This window comes from Monodon monoceros, unplaced genomic scaffold, assembly GCF_005190385.1.
Source record: "Monodon monoceros isolate NGI ecotype Baffin Bay Population unplaced genomic scaffold, NGI_Narwhal_1 Super_Scaffold_9, whole genome shotgun sequence".
In the NCBI taxonomy this organism is placed as follows: Eukaryota; Metazoa; Chordata; class Mammalia; order Artiodactyla; family Monodontidae; genus Monodon; species Monodon monoceros.
In genome coordinates this window covers 26,198,883-26,212,411 of record NW_021703786.1, presented here as the reverse complement: position 1 = coordinate 26,212,411, position 13,529 = coordinate 26,198,883, and the positions used below count along the sequence as shown (strand labels likewise).

The window sequence follows — 13,529 nt, the reverse complement described above, 5'->3', positions numbered from 1 at the left end:
GTTTCTACACTGAGTAGGGCAGAGGACAGCAGGGAGGACAGGTGTGTGTTTCCATGTGGACTGTTCCCTAGCTTATGGTCCCCTCTGTGCAAGAGTGCATCTGCCTGACGTTATTCACCAAACGAAGGTCCAAATTTATACTAGACCCAAGTCCCTGGATGTGCCCTCCTGATTCCTGTGGGCCACGAGCTTTCGAGAGTGACTTTCCTCGCACACAGTAGGTGCTCAAACTGGTGCTGATGCACGCATGCCAAATGAGTACCTGATGGGGCGTTGCTCTGACCATAGAACACTCTTCGCCCTTGGTGGCGGGAGATGCTTTCCAGGCCCTGCCTCGGAGGTTGGCCTGCGCAGGCAGCTGTGCTCCTGCAGAATTATTTAGAGGCCGCAGCAGCTGTCAGCACCTCTTCCCAGAACTAGGGTGGAAGGATAAGGCGACGGGAGTTTTGTGAACGCTCACTGGGAGGTATTTTATATGTGGTGGTCCCCTGGGGAGTGCGGCCATGCCACATGCGAGTGAGGGGTTGGCCTCCTCCAGCTCCATCACCCTGTGAACAGGCGGGCGTGCAGCGGGCAGGCCCTGCAAACGTAGGCACCACAGTCCCTGTGGAAAGGGGGCTGGGACCCTGTCACCTCCCGTTACAAATGAGAGGGTGTCGGGTGCGGTGAGCTAGGACTTGTCCGTAAGCACTGACGTAGGACACACAAGAGAAGCTGACCTTTACTCTAAACCTTCGTCCAATCCCTCTTCTGTGATTTGAATGTTGTATAAAACCCTTTGAACAATGGTGTCCATCAGGAAACACTGTCCTCCAGTGGCCCTTCTTGTGCTTAAATTCTTCATAATTAGAGGGACTTTGTTAACTAGGGGCTGGCTGGTCAGATGGCATGAGATCACAGCTTGTTCGAAATCCTCTGTTACTCCCTGTCTGTCGTTGAAGAAGCACTTGCTTTTCAACAAACCAATTGTCCAGCTTCCCCCAAATAAAAAGGATGCAGTGGTATATGGCGGCCTCCTCATTCGGCCACATGCATTCAAACTCTTCATCCTTTGGATGCTAGGCCTTGCTGTCCTCCTCTGTAAAGCCTGGGGTGATGCCTGCAGCCAGGACGGTGAGGTTAAATAGGACTGAGCCGCCTTCCCTGGGGGTGGCCTCCCATCCCTCATAAATGTTCCTTCCCTGGGCTTCCCTGGTGGCACAGTGGTTGAGAGTCCGCCTGCCGATGCAGGGGACACGGGTTCATGCCCCAGTCCAGGAGGATCCCACATGCCGCGGAGCGGCTGGGCCCGTGAGCCATGGCCACTGAGCCTGCGTGTCTGGAGCCTGTACTCCGCAACAGGAGAGGCCACAACAGTGAGAGGCCCGCATACCGCAAAAAAAAAAAAAAAAAAAAATGTTCCTTACCTTTCCTTCGGATCCACGATTTACCCCATCTGTGTTTATGTCCCGTCTCATCTGCCTTGGCACCCAGGCACTCGGCAGGCCCTAATGTGGAGAGCACACTCGGGAGGTGCTGGATGCCTGGGGAGGTCCCAGGGAGCGTGGGCAGAAGGCTCAGTGAGTCACCGAGACCAGAGCAGGCCATGAATGCAGAGGGAAGTGTGGACAGGGACTCAGCCAACATTCTCCACTCGGGTGGGCCATGACAGCTCCTAGAAATCTAGGCGTTAAATCCAGTGCTGGATAGTACTCTCCAGGCAGCCAAGGCCTGAAAGGAAGTCCTGCCCTTTTCTAACTTTTCCTTCTAGAAAGATCCAGCCACAGGAGGTGAAATTGTGTGATCAAGCCTGTTCACCATCTGGGATTTCTGAATCTCTGGGCCCCTTATCAGATAACAGAACCGGAGCTTCCTGTAACCCCAGCTCTTCTAAGTGTCCACCCCTGATGCATGGTTAGGTCTTCAGAAGAGGGAGCTACCCCAGAAGCTGCCCCAGCGTGCAGTGGCAGCTCCTTGTTGTTAAAACAGCTCCCATTTCTCTTTCCTAGGTGTTTCATTCAATAGTGTTTACACTCAAATTTGGAGAGTCTTGCTACATCTGGCTGCGGATCCCTATCCAGATGTTTCCGATTTGGCTATGAAAGTACTCAACAGCATTGCCTACAAGGTACGTGTGAAGGGCGTTCTTTGTGAAGCTCTCAGGACCCTGGTTTTCAGTTATGAATGTTCAAGCAGAGAACTCCAGTCATGTTCAGGTCTACGCATGGTTTAGGTTTAGAAACTTTGAACGAGCGTTTTGAATCCAGAGATTCACAATATAGGCTAAATTCCATGTGCATGTAGCTTCAGGTGGGGCATGTGTCACTGCTTCTGCACACCCACATCAGGGCAGCAGAAAATTAGGTAAGGACATCTGTATGACCCGTAGTGATGTCCTCTCTTTCATTCCTGGCACCAGTAACGTACAACTTCTCTTATTCATGACTATTTCTGGCTAAAGGTACCTCTTCAAAGAACCAGCTTTTGGTTTCATTAGTACAGTTGACCTCTGAACAACACAGGGGTTAGGGACACCAACCCTGACCCCCCGCAGTCAAAAATCAGCCTTTCCCATTCATGTCTCCACAACCCTGAATTCTGTAGTACTGCAGTGTGTGTTTATTGAAGAACATGTGTATAAGTAGACCCGTGCAGTTCAAACCCACGTTGTCTAAGAGTCAGCTGTGTTTCTCTGTTGTTTTTCATTCTGTGTTTTATTGATACCTGCTTTTATATATATTGCTTCATTTCTTCTGCTTACTCTCAGTTTAATTTGCTCTTCTGATTCTAGTTTCTTAAGATGGAAGCTTAGGTCATTGATTTTAGTCCTTTCTTCTTTAGGGACTGTAAACTCTCCCAGTTCTTTTTGTGAGCTCTGGGAATTATTTGGCCTTTCAGTGGTTCTTTCCCCACCCTCATGGGTTTTCACGCCACCCCCAAGCAGAAAGTACTCACAGATTTGAGAGGCCTCCCCTGCAGACCCTGGAAGCTCTCTCCTCTCTGCCCTGCAGATTCTAGTCACCTAGGCTTCCATGTCACTCCGATTGGTCCCCTCTGCTAGCTGCACTGCTGGGCTCTGTCTGGATACCCTTCCCCCACCACAGCTGGGTCTGCAGGAAACTGACTGCAGGCCAGGAGCTGGGCAGTGATTCCCCTTCTCTCAGCAGTACCCGGTGCCCAATGTCCGAAAACAGCTGTTTCTTTTTTTTTTTTTCTGTTTTCCAGCTGTTTATGGAAGTTGGACAGTTTACATGCAGTTAATCTTTCATGAATGGAACAATAATGAATGCCACAAAGAAGTCATTCGTTATAGCATTTTTAAAGATTTTCGTAACTTTTTGATTAAATGTTAGGCTTGCAGACAAGTTACAGGAAAAGCACAGGGAAATATTGTCACGTGTCACAGTTTACCTGGCGTGTCTCTATCCTCATCTGACCCTAATCACTAACGAGGGGTCGTCCTCAGGCTGCCACTTGCCTGAAGGCACGTGGCTTACTCATAGCTTCACTCCTGGTCTGTTATTTTTTCCAAACTGGTTATCAAGCCCTCCTATTTGCTGCTGCCTCACTGGGGTTGGCCTCCCACGTAGCCCAACCGCCTGCAGCACCTGGCCGCCTGTTGGCACCATATCTGTGTGGTGTTCGATTCCCCCACCGACGTTATTCTTCACTGGTGAAGTTCTGTCTTTTCCTGGCTGATTGAATCATCTCATTGTCTGTGGCTGCTACTTCAGCTCCTGGTAGCATCACAAGTAGTAATGACACAGCCTCATCGTGTGCCCAGTCTTAAACTGTTGTAGCAGTCAACTTCCTCTTCCTCCTTAAGGAAGCAATGAGGATAATTCAGGAACACATTCTGGGTTTAACCCCAGCCTCTGGTCACACGTGTGACTCTCTCTGGAAGCAGAGGCTCCTAGGTGCACAGTGTTCGCGGCACTTGCTGCCTGTGAGCACTGCCAGCCTCATGGCTAAAGTGCTGGGCACTGCTGTCGGCCGACTCGGGACTATCGGGTAGTTTACTCCGCTCTGACCTCCCCTTGCGCCCAGTGAGCCCCTCGCCCACTTTCTTCATCATCCTACCGTGTGACTCGCCACAGAGGCACCTGAATGCTGTTCCACCCTCAGGGAGTGTGGAGTCCTGTCAATGTCTGTAGGAGAGAGGCCAGTGAGTTAAGGTAACTCTTTCACTCTGTAATACAAAACTAAGAAATAGTCTTGTCATCTGCTTTTTCAACTAAGGATACGATTGATTCAAACATCAAACTTCTCTAAAATGTACGTTTGTTACAACATATTAGGGCCTGTGACCAAGGGAGGGAGGAAGTACAGTCTTGGGGAAAGAAACAGAGGAAAAGGAAGGAGGTCCTGGAGAAAGGCACAGCGGACTCGAGTGGGTGTCATCCTCCTCGTCTGTGAAAATGGAGCCTCCCTGCTCTGCCCAGTCCTGGCCTCACTGATGCGAGTTCCCCTCCTGCGAGGCCGAGGATTGAGGGCACCCAGGCCCCCAGGTGTGCGGCTCTCCCAAGTGCCAGCTAATTCATCACGGTCACCACCGTTGCTTTAAGTGAATTCTACCTGGGACTTAGAGTCCAAAAGGAAAGTTTATATTATTTATCTAGGAAGTGTGGTTTACAGAAAAATTACTCTTTAGATAAATAGAGTCACGTGCTTTCATAGGTGTCCATTCTCAGTGCTCCAGCAACCAGGGGCTCTGCCTCATGCTTAGCCCAGAATTACCTGTAGACGACCCTTTGGGGAATCACCTCCTCCCACATGAATCCACATCTTTGGTATGCAGTTAACAGGGACTTTTCTGAAATACTCCATCCCCCAAGAGAGAGCAGCCAAAAGCCTCCGTTGGTGTCCTAAACCCTGACTGTGTCGAGATCCAGTTGGGAAACTCGCTGTCCTCATCACCTCTGTAGAGTGTTTTCTCTGCACTGGATCACGCTTCCCTGCATCCCTGTGAGGTGACGTGTTCTAGTGGAAGATCTGCAGAGTAAGAAAGCGCTGGGAGCGGGAGACAGAGGGGGTGTCTTATTACGGCCCCAGGCTCCCGTTACAGCGACCACCCCCATTAACTGCATGGGGGTGGGGAGCACAGGTGGGGCTGTGTGAGTGTCCCTGCAAATCGTTTCTGTGTTTGCACTGGGCTAAGAGCGTACATCTGACCTAGAATCCTACTAACAAGGTGTTTGCCACTCTCTAAAAAGTTGGCTTGTAGCCCTAATTATGACCTCCCACTGCTGCCCTTCCTCTTCTGGACTCAACACTTGTTGGGAAGGGAACTCACCTCGGGCCTTCATCAAAGCGCGTCTGCTGGTCCAGTGACTCCAGTGCAGTGTCATGGAGGGAGAATGACAGGGTGTTGACACCGTGAGAACAATGGGCAAGTGTGCTCGCAGTGGATGGGGCTCGCGGTGAGGTCCTGGGGTCTCTCAGACCCACGCTCCATCCTCCTCCATATACAGCCCAAGCCTGACATCCAGCAAGCACACCGGTGTTTCTCTGTTACCCTTTCCTGGTGGTGTGCTCTCTGTGTGAAACGGCGACTGGAACCAGCACAGAAAGGGGCCTTCCTGGAGGACATCTCCCACAACCTGCTCGCCACCTGCTCCCGGAGCAGCCTCCATCCACACCAATCCCATGGACAGGCGGGTCTGCGTGGCCACCCCCCACTCATGCTCACCACTGCAGCACCACTGAAGTGAATGTTTGTTGCACAAATAGGAAACGTTAGGCAAAGAAGCTTCATCTAAGCCTGAAACCCTAGGATCGATCACCAGTCATGGGGCCTCCCCAACCAGTGACATGCCCACCTCTCAGGATTTCCAGAACGGATGCAAAACTAGAGCTGGGTGCAGCAGCCGTCAGCGTGAACTGCATTAAAAAATCACGGCTGTCTTCTTTGCCCTCGAGGCTGAGACAGAACAAGCCAGGGCTGTGCCACCTCCACCCCCAGGGAAGAGCAGGGAAGCAGAGTTAGTCACCCCAGGCCCACGCGCTTCTTCCCTTTTGGAGCGTCCTTGGAGGGGAGCAGCCGGGGTGGGGGTCTCGGGGGAGATCAGCACCGTGGGCTCCAGCTCAGGCAGTGGCAGAGCCTCTGTGCTCAGGGAAACTTTGAAAGGTCGTGGATTCAGCCGAAGTCTGCATTTCAACCCCAAAGTTTTCTGTCTCTCCTCTGTCTCTCTCTCCCACTGATTTTCTAGAAATTTTGAGGAGACACATATTCGGTTTATAGTTTCTTAGCTTAAATTTCTTTTCTCCTTTTAGACCTCTTAAGGGATCATTTGGCTCTCAGGCTTTGTTGGGGTTGTGTGTGTGTGGAGGCCAAATAACTTAAATAGCAAAGCAAAACAAACACAAACAATACAACTTTTATAATTCAAAAAATAAAAAAGTTTTTATAGGCTGGTTATGATTCAGTTCTTGCTGTTTGCATTTCAAAGTGAAGGATTATCTGGGAAACATTGGTATTATGTTGGTGGTTTTGTATTCTGTAATTTTCTACCTGTCAGCTGAATATAGGTATGGCCTTCCTAACTGCTGAGAGAATAAGCCAGAATTTGAGGGTCTTCTGTAAGTAGCCAGTCCAGGGTTCTCCTGGAGCATCACCCCATGAAGGTCGAGGCTCCGCCCATCTCACTGGGTGACACCCAATCTTCGAGAACTGAGCCTGGCACCAGCCACACTTGGGCAAGTGGTGGCCAACAGCCGCCACTCCTGTTCTCTTCCTGCCAGAGTGGCGCCCCCTCCACAGCATCAGCCCCTTTCTGGTCCTTTCACCCTGGATGTCCAGATCCAGCAGGCCCATCCAGCTGTCCAGCACTCAGAACAGAGGTCCAGGAAAGAACTCGGCATCAGTGGGTCCACCAGTAGCTAAGCAGTGACACCCCTGTTTGCTTATTGTCTCCTCCACCATTTTAAAAAATCACAACAAAGCTGCTTCCCTCCTGACTGCCAGCCCAGGCTGGCACAGACCCTCTGCTGGGTAAAATATCAAACCTGCACGTGATCATGGGAGGAAGTGCACAGACCTGGGTCTTGTCTCCATTCACAAAATGCTGCACCCAAGGTGCTGTTTTGAGCCTGTGCCGAAATATGACAACGAACAACCGAGGCTGAGCCTAGGCAGGCTCCTTCCCAAGTGCCAGCTCTGCCCAGGAAGCTGCTCCCTCCAGGGGAGCCCCTGCCATGAGAGGGAGCCTGGAGAGCCTTCTCCCCAACTTCCAGACCCCCCCACTCCTCATTAGTCCCAGTGCAGTTTTGTGACAGCGTTTCGGGGCCGTCCTTGGAGCCTCACTGAACCAGGTGAATACTTTCCAGAAAAGCAACAGAATATCATTTTATCTAGCGGGTGACATTTGCGGGGAAAATTTTAACTGGGCCCTTCCATTCCTATGAGATTTCCTCAGCCAAAAGCCCTTTTCTGTGATTTTGAAGCCACTCAAAAGCAGCCACCAACCTGTGCTTGTCTTGTAGCCTCAGGTTGTCACAGTGACCACCCACCTCACTTGTCCCTTTGTTCCTTCAGGCCACAGTGAACGCCCGGCCTCAGCGCATCCTCACCACCTCTTCCCTCACTCAGTCGGCACCCGCCAGCCCCACCAACAAGGGCATCCACATCCACCAGGCGGGGTGAGTGATGGGCAGCTGCCTTCCGGGATCTGGGGAGGTTCCCAGCACAGCCTCCCCCCGCCTCCCCCTCCCTCTCCAGCCTGCAGGCTCTCTCTCACACCCCGACATCTTCTCATCTGAGCCCCTCCTAGAATCCTTTCCTACCTTTATCTGCACAATTGTGACAGCAAAAGTTAACCTGAACCTGACTCCATTCAGAATTTTATCAGAGAGGGTCCGTGTCTTCCAGTGAGTGACCAGCAGGGTGGAACCCTCCACTTAATCAGTGTTCACAGAGCTGTGCACTGGATCTCAGGGGAGTAGACGTGCCCTGCACCCTCCTGGAGCCTACTCAAAGTCCTGCCTGAGTTTGCCTCCGGCTGCATTGGTTTTCAGGGGAAGATGGTTCTCAGAACCTGCAGGCAGAAGCTAGGAGGGCTCATTCATTCAGCATCAGCAGCTCAGGTTCGGAGGTCACGTTGCCAAGCCACCAATTGAGGATGGTCCGAGCTGTGACCCTGGGCCCATTCGCAGGATCTGGGAGTAGGCAGTACCAGGGGAAGTTGCTTAGGGTTTGGTTTCAAAGGAGTGGGTTCTGGGTAAAACAGTGTTTCTTTTTTCCCGACGGCAGAGGCTCCCCGCCAACATCCAGTGCAAGCAGCTCCAGCCTGACCAACGACGTGGCCAAGCAGCCGGTCAGCCGAGACCTGCCTGCAGGCCGGCCGGGCACCACAGGCCCCGTGGCGGTACAGTACACACCCCACTCCCACCAGTTCCCCCGGACACGGAAGATGTTCGACAAGGGCCCAGACCAGGTACGGATGTGGTTTTAAACACTAACTCTAATGGGCTTGGGTGCTGGGACGTTCACTCCTGAGAGGAGAGGCACCACCTCGGGCGACGGGGTGCATGTGGCCTCGGCCCGGGTGCAGAAAGCCGTGAGCCACCGACGGCTCTGGGCTCCTGCCCCCACATCTGGGCAGATATTGCAGGGTGTCCCTCTTCCTCCTGCAGCCCCTTGTTCTGGGTTCACTCTTGGCAGCTTCCATGTAACAAGCAGCACATGGGCTGATTGGCTTTTTCCCTTCTCAGTCAATAGCATTTGTCTCCACTAAACGTGGCAGCTGCTCCACAGAAGCGCTTGTTCTGACAGGTTGTTTGCTTTTTCCATCAACATTCAATTATGCCCCGTAGGTGGGTGTGGTCTCAGCCGCTAAGTTAAACGAGGCCGTTCAGGAGAGGGAGGAATTGGCGTCCTTGTTTGTCAGGGTTGTGAGAACACATAACAGGGTGGACACAAAAGCTGGGGCCTCGTGTCTTGTCCAGACTGCTTGCTGCTGTCCCGGCCAAGCACAAACGGTATAGCGAGGGTGTTCTGAATGCGCCAAGGACACGTCTCAGCTCACCAGTGACCGGCAATTTTAACAGGAAGGTCACAGCAGCCTGTACCCTGACTTTGGAACTAGATGCAGGTGTTGGGGATGGACAGGTGTCCACACCTGCCACCGGCCCCGCCACCTGGCTTTGGAGCTGCCTGCTCCCCTCGCCTCGATGGCTGAGGAACAAAAACGGCCACAACGCCAGGTGCCACGTTTAGCCTCCCGGCTGGACCCTACGTGGGGCAGCCAGGCAGGAGCGGCTGGACCATGATCCGTGGGTCCTGGCCCAGCAGAGCTGCGAGGTGGCGGCAGGTGGCTGCGGTTCCCCTGTCAGGCGGGAGGTAAGACCTTATTGCTGACCCCATCTGTGGGATTTTCCACCCAGCGTGTCTCCCTGGGTAGCAGGGGCTCCTCTGTGAGGCACTTCTCATGCCTGGCCACGTGCAGTGAGGCAAACCCCTGCTCTGCCATCCTGGCCCCCATTGGTTCTGCAGCGGGGAACAAACTGAACCATTGTCCCAGTGAGCAGAGCCACGTGTTTTAAGTTTTAATGCTTAGAAGTCCCAGTTGGCCCAAGCTCTACTGTGCTCTTATCCAGGAGCCAGAGGGTAGGCCAAGGTCCTATGTGTATGACTGGCCTGGTGGGAGCGGCGGCCCTGGGACCAAGCAACAAAGGCCTCGTGGGGCTGCTGACTCAGCACCGATGGCAAGTGTCAGGGACTCTGCAGCCCAGGCCACCTCAGCCAGCCCTGGGGGATGCTCGGCCTCTGAGCGCAGACTCAGAGCCCTGTCCTGACAGTCGGGGTTCCTTGGGCACCAGGACGCAGAAGTGAGGGCACCACGGAGATATTGCCCTCAGAATCCTGACCCCTGTGCCTTGGTCTCCAGGGATGGACTGTCTCGAGCTCACAAAGAAGTTCGGGGGTGACGTGACTAACTCTGTTTCTCTCTTCTCCTCCCCTCCTCCTTTCCAAATGCCCCGAAGACCACTGACGACCCAGATGATGCTGCCGGGCACAAAAGTTTCATTTCGGCCACAATGCAGACAGGGTTCTGCGACTGGAGCGCGCGGTACTTCGCCCAGCCTGTCATGAAGGTAGTGGTGTGTCAGCAGCTCTCAGGGTTTAAAGCCAGAATCCCCTGGCATGCACTGCCCGCATCTCCTCAGCAAACGCACACAGGACTCCAGAGCCCCGGCCTCAGGCCTGGGTGTCTGAACCCCTCTGCTCTGAGCTCAAGGTCTGATCCCCACTGGTTTGCTCACTGTGACCCTCGGGGGCCACATGCTGTGACTCCTAGCAGCCCAGGTGCAGTTGCGCAGGCCCTGCCCTGAGCCGTGGCCCGGGGCAGGTGCCGGCTGCACAGGGCCCTGCTGTACCCACTTGGCCTCCTGTCCCACCGAGGGTGGCTGTTGAGGGGACGCCAGATTGCTGTCATGGTAGCTGGTATTAACAGGTAAAAAACAGTAAAAGAAACAGACCTCACTTACCTGCCTTTTCCGAGCTTGCCAGTATAAAATGTGCCATTTTGTCTTGATTAGCAAGGTCATCCAGGCGGTCCCCAGGCCTCACTTGGGCCGCTTCTGGCTCTGGGGGCTGTTGGACTATGCTAGCTGACTGGGGTGACCTGGCTTATTCCGGGACACTGCCTTCCAGGTTTGATGACGTGACGTGCGTCCTCTTGCTACAGACTCCGGCCACACATTCAGGGTGCCAGGGTGAGACAGGGCAGTGCTGTCAGAGCTGAGTCTTCGTGCCCGTCTTTCTGCAGGGAGTGCTGCAGGGGTTCATTTTAGACTTGCTGATCTAAAGCACGTTCTTACAAAACCACCTTCCTCTTCCCTCATAGATAATGGAAAATTGAAAACTGCAGTTTATTCTCACTTGTATATCAAGCTACATATCCAAGTAATTTCCAGGAAGAGTATTTGGACTCTATTACAACTTTTCTCCGGCCTTCCTGTTTCCCTGTAGTGATACTGATTTTTGTCAGTTACAACACAGAATAATGGTTGTCAGTGCCTGAGGCAGGTGATAGGGTTCTAATTTATCAAGCCCCGTTGCTGAAAAGAAGCACTCTCTCAGTAGCGAAAACTAGGATCCACGGAAATGTCCAACAGGAGGGGAATGGTTAAAAAAGGATGAAGTATTTGATACGATATTATTGGGGCTATTAAAAAATAAAGCTTTGAAATTAGTAACATAAGAAAATGCTCATGATAAAATTTCTTTAAAAGGGAAAAAAAAGCAGGACGTAAACTGGCCACAGGATGGCCATACTTTCTACACTTAGCACGAAGTACCTTTGTAATCAGGAAAAATATATATTAAAGAAATGACCCCGGGACTTTCCTGGTGGCGCAGTGGTTAAGAATCTGCCTGCCAACGCAGGGGACAAGGGTTCGAGCCCTGGTCTGGGAAGATCCCACATGCTGCAGAGCAACTAAGCCTGTGCGCCACAACTGCTGAGCCTGCGTGCCACAACTACTGAAGCCCGTGCGCCTAGAGTCCGTGCTCCTCAACAAGAGAAGCCACCACCATGAGAAGCCCATGCACCGCAACGAAGAGTAGCCCCCACTCGCTGCAACTAGAGAAAGCCCACATGCAGAAACGAAGACCCAACACAGCCAAAAATAAATAAATAAATTTTAAAAAATAATAAAAAATAAAGAAATGACCCCAAGAGATCATTGAGGCCTGTTACAGTCAACCAAGTGTGTTGTCCACGCCAGGGTCGGCCTGCTCCTGCTGACCTATCCGCCTGCAGACAGGACATCTCGGGCTCCTCTGGCTAAGGAAGGAGGGAGTAGGCAAACACCAGAATTTGTCCCAGGAGACAGTTCATCACTGGTGCTGTAGGTAGCGAGCTGTCCTTTAGATCTGTGGTACATACCATCTGCTTGAAAGTCAAGGGGGTTTAGTCTAATAGTAATGGAAGTTCAGTTTCGTTGATACAGTCTCCTGCTTAAGGCAAGTGTGGTCAAGTGACTTGGACTCTAGGTGGTTGGTCTGCCATCTCACTGAAACGGCAGTGACTGTAAGTCTCGGAAGCTACTGGATGGGGTGCTGAGTGGCTGTCCTTGAAGTCTCCAGGGATGCCTGTTCTCAGTCATCTCCCTGTGGGGAGAAGTGGCATAGGTAATCCAAAACACGTTTCTCTTAAACTTAGAAATGATCTTGACTTTTCTCTAAGGATTTGCTTTCCTTTCCTCAGCACCGAGTACTCAGACTCAGAGTGCAGGTGCCCTCCAGCAGCGCACGTCAGCTGACCGCGGGGGGAGGCTCCGCAGGCGAGGGCTGCGGTTTGTGGGGACCTCTACTTACGTGTTCACGTGTTTCACTCAGATGCAGACCCACAGCCACCACTGGAAAAGGCGAAACAAAGCTGCAGGGACAGAGAACAGAGGGCAGGGTGTTGGGCTGGGGCTGGGGGGAGGGCTTGACTACAGAGGGCACCTGGCAGTTTGAGGTGTGGGGGACTGTTCAACATGCTCACTGTGGTGGTGGTTACATACTGTGCCCAAAAGGGTGAAATTTAATGCATGTGAACTGTATCTCGGTCACCCTGATGCTTTACGAGAAGTGTGGCCTGATGACGAAAGTGCCCATAGTTGGGTATCAGTACCTGCAGTGAACTCTGATCTGCACTTCAGAGCTTTTTCCTTGGCAGTCAGTGGTCTTCACCCCTTAGATGTCGTGTCCAGAGGTGGCGGGTTGAGCCGGGTCAGCCCGCAGCCAGTGAACACCCTCCCGGTACTGCTGACCCCCGTCATTGTTTGGGGAGGGTGTTTGTTATTAAACGAGGTGAGAGGCAAGCGCAGAGGTACTCTGTCCTGCCACAGAACTCGGCTTTGTTTCTGGTGGGAACCCAGGGAGCTCGGTGTCTGAGAATTTAGCATTGACATCATGAGCCTTCCCCAGGGGTCATGCTGCAATCATGATAGTCACGTGCCTGTCATGAATTTTATCCCGTGCACTTGAACCTCTTTAAATTCAGAGGCATTGAGGGTAAGACCCAGCCCTGTGATTCACGAATTCATCATGTGAGAACCTGCTCCACGTGGAAATGCCCGCCCTCAGGCTTCTGCAGACCCTCTGGCCTTCCTTTGTTCCCAAGCCCAGCCTGCCCCAGTGACAGGCGAGGAGGAGCGAGGGGGACACCCTCACCAGCTGTCAGCCGCCAGCTCCTCAGGAGGCTTCAGCACCGTAATTGGTTTCTGTTTGAGGAAAAGCCAGGAGGTGTTAGGGATTCGAGGAGTGTCGTGATCCTAATCACGTAACACTATTTCCCACGCCCACGTCCCTCCAGCTCTGCTTAGAGGAAAGCAGCACAGTGTGGGTCTGGGCTTTTGTTTAGTCAGAAGCTTTTGTTCAGCCTGCAGAGCCGTGGGGGAGGGGAGGAGCACATGAGCAGGTGATTAAGAAAGGCTGAGTGGGAAATCGTCTGTCTGGTCCCTCCGTACATCCTTGTCCATCCCGGCCGGCCAATGCCGGCTGCTTCTCATGGCCTCTTCTGCTCTCTTGTCCTCTCCTCGTCTCACTCCACCCTCGCCTC

At 52.7% G+C, this 13,529-nt stretch overlaps 1 protein-coding gene across 6 annotated transcripts in view; it reads left to right on the top strand.

The window, feature by feature from the left end:
* The window catches only part of RPTOR (regulatory associated protein of MTOR complex 1), a 352,911-nt gene that overhangs the window by 314,879 nt on the left and 24,503 nt on the right, over positions 1 to 13,529 (top strand). For 5 of the 6 annotated variants that reach the window (XM_029212146.1, XM_029212152.1, XM_029212148.1 and 2 more), the window contains 4 exons: positions 1,989 to 2,107; positions 7,514 to 7,617; positions 8,228 to 8,411; positions 9,961 to 10,074. In XM_029212146.1, the coding sequence (XP_029067979.1) occupies positions 1,989 to 2,107; positions 7,514 to 7,617; positions 8,228 to 8,411; positions 9,961 to 10,074 (521 nt within the window). The remainder of the gene's footprint in view (positions 1 to 1,988; positions 2,108 to 7,513; positions 7,618 to 8,227; positions 8,412 to 9,960; positions 10,075 to 13,529) is intronic. The other variant, XM_029212147.1, reaches the window with a different exon arrangement.